Raw genomic sequence first — 1,307 nt, forward strand, 5'->3', positions numbered from 1 at the left:
ATTCAATTTTGAATTCAAACGGCTCACCTATTCGGGTCGAGTAAATCGCGTACTTTTTCATTGTATATTTCAAAATATGAAACTTCCACTTTAAACGTTACATCTTGACGGTGTTCATCTATACGCCGAAATAGTTCAATGCACAATCGAGGAATTAAACCTGGTTGTTCTTTAGTACCCATCATGGTGTAAGACTTTCCAGAACCTATGATGTAAATGGTACGTTTGAAATATTTCCTTAATACTTCTAAAAATAAAGCAATAACAAATACACATATGAAAAAAACAAAATCACACAAATACTATGAACAGATTTCGACTTCATAAGCAAATAAGTCGATAATTATTAAAATTATTGAAGAATAATTTATACATATATATATATATATATATATATATATATATATATATATACAATTTGATTAAAGTGGAGAATTAATTTGTAAAACGTAATGTCAAAGATGCAAGAAAGTAGCAGACTGTGTTTCGAATTTAGACAAAATTTTTTACAAGGTCTCCAAATTGACTCCACAATTGCATGAGTTCTTTTCTATGAATGGTAATTACATATCAGCAATTGACATTCTGGCGTATGTGCACACTGAAAGTCACGCTGCAGCTGTAATTCTGCATTTCCAGCAGTGATTAGGGCTGAATATATACATTGCATCAGGAGAGTTAACGCCACTCTAAGGAATTTTACAAATTGTTCCTTCTGATGATTCGTGAATAACAAGCGAAATCATGGAGGCGTTGTTAAAAAAATGCGTTTTCATAACATTTCTATCCGCCAGTGTGTTGATCATTTTCACAGGAGAATGATGAAACACAGTTTTCAAATTTGTATTGCTCCTTTTTAACATTTCATTGTATAAGAAAAAAAGACTAAAATAAATTCATACCCGTTTGTCCATATGCAAATATGCATGCATTGTAGCCCATGAAAACATCGTCCAACAGATCATGACCAACATCATTGAAACATCTTCTTGACCTAATATAACAAATGTTTTTATTACTTATAAAATAATAAATGAATTTCACAGTACTCTTGTATTCTTTGTCTGTATTTCGGATGACCAGAAACAATTATCATAAGTAAAGTGTTCGTTTCCTAATAAATATTAATTATTCAAGTACATTTGTATACATTATAACATTAAACTCTACGACTAAACAATTTATACATATAGTGTGAGTAATATGTAGAATAGACGGGCATACGTCCGGAATAGACGTCAAATTTATACACTTCACGGTTTGGAGTAAAAATACCCGCCAGGCCGAATATAAACTATTGCCAAAAA

At 31.0% G+C, this 1,307-nt stretch overlaps 1 protein-coding gene across 1 annotated transcript; it reads right to left on the reverse strand.

Annotated features, from left to right (window-relative positions):
• Positions 1-27: 27 nt before the first annotated feature.
• Tsp_14409 (conserved hypothetical protein) lies at positions 28-994 on the reverse strand (the record flags this gene model as incomplete). Its single annotated transcript, XM_003368361.1, has 2 exons — positions 28-247; positions 903-994. Coding segments are annotated over 2 exons (312 nt in total), but the record flags the coding sequence as incomplete, so codon positions are not given.
• Positions 995-1,307: the final 313 nt, after the last annotated feature.

This window comes from Trichinella spiralis (assembly GCF_000181795.1).
Source record: "Trichinella spiralis strain ISS 195 chromosome Unknown Scfld2605, whole genome shotgun sequence".
Taxonomy (NCBI): Eukaryota; Metazoa; Nematoda; class Enoplea; order Trichinellida; family Trichinellidae; genus Trichinella; species Trichinella spiralis.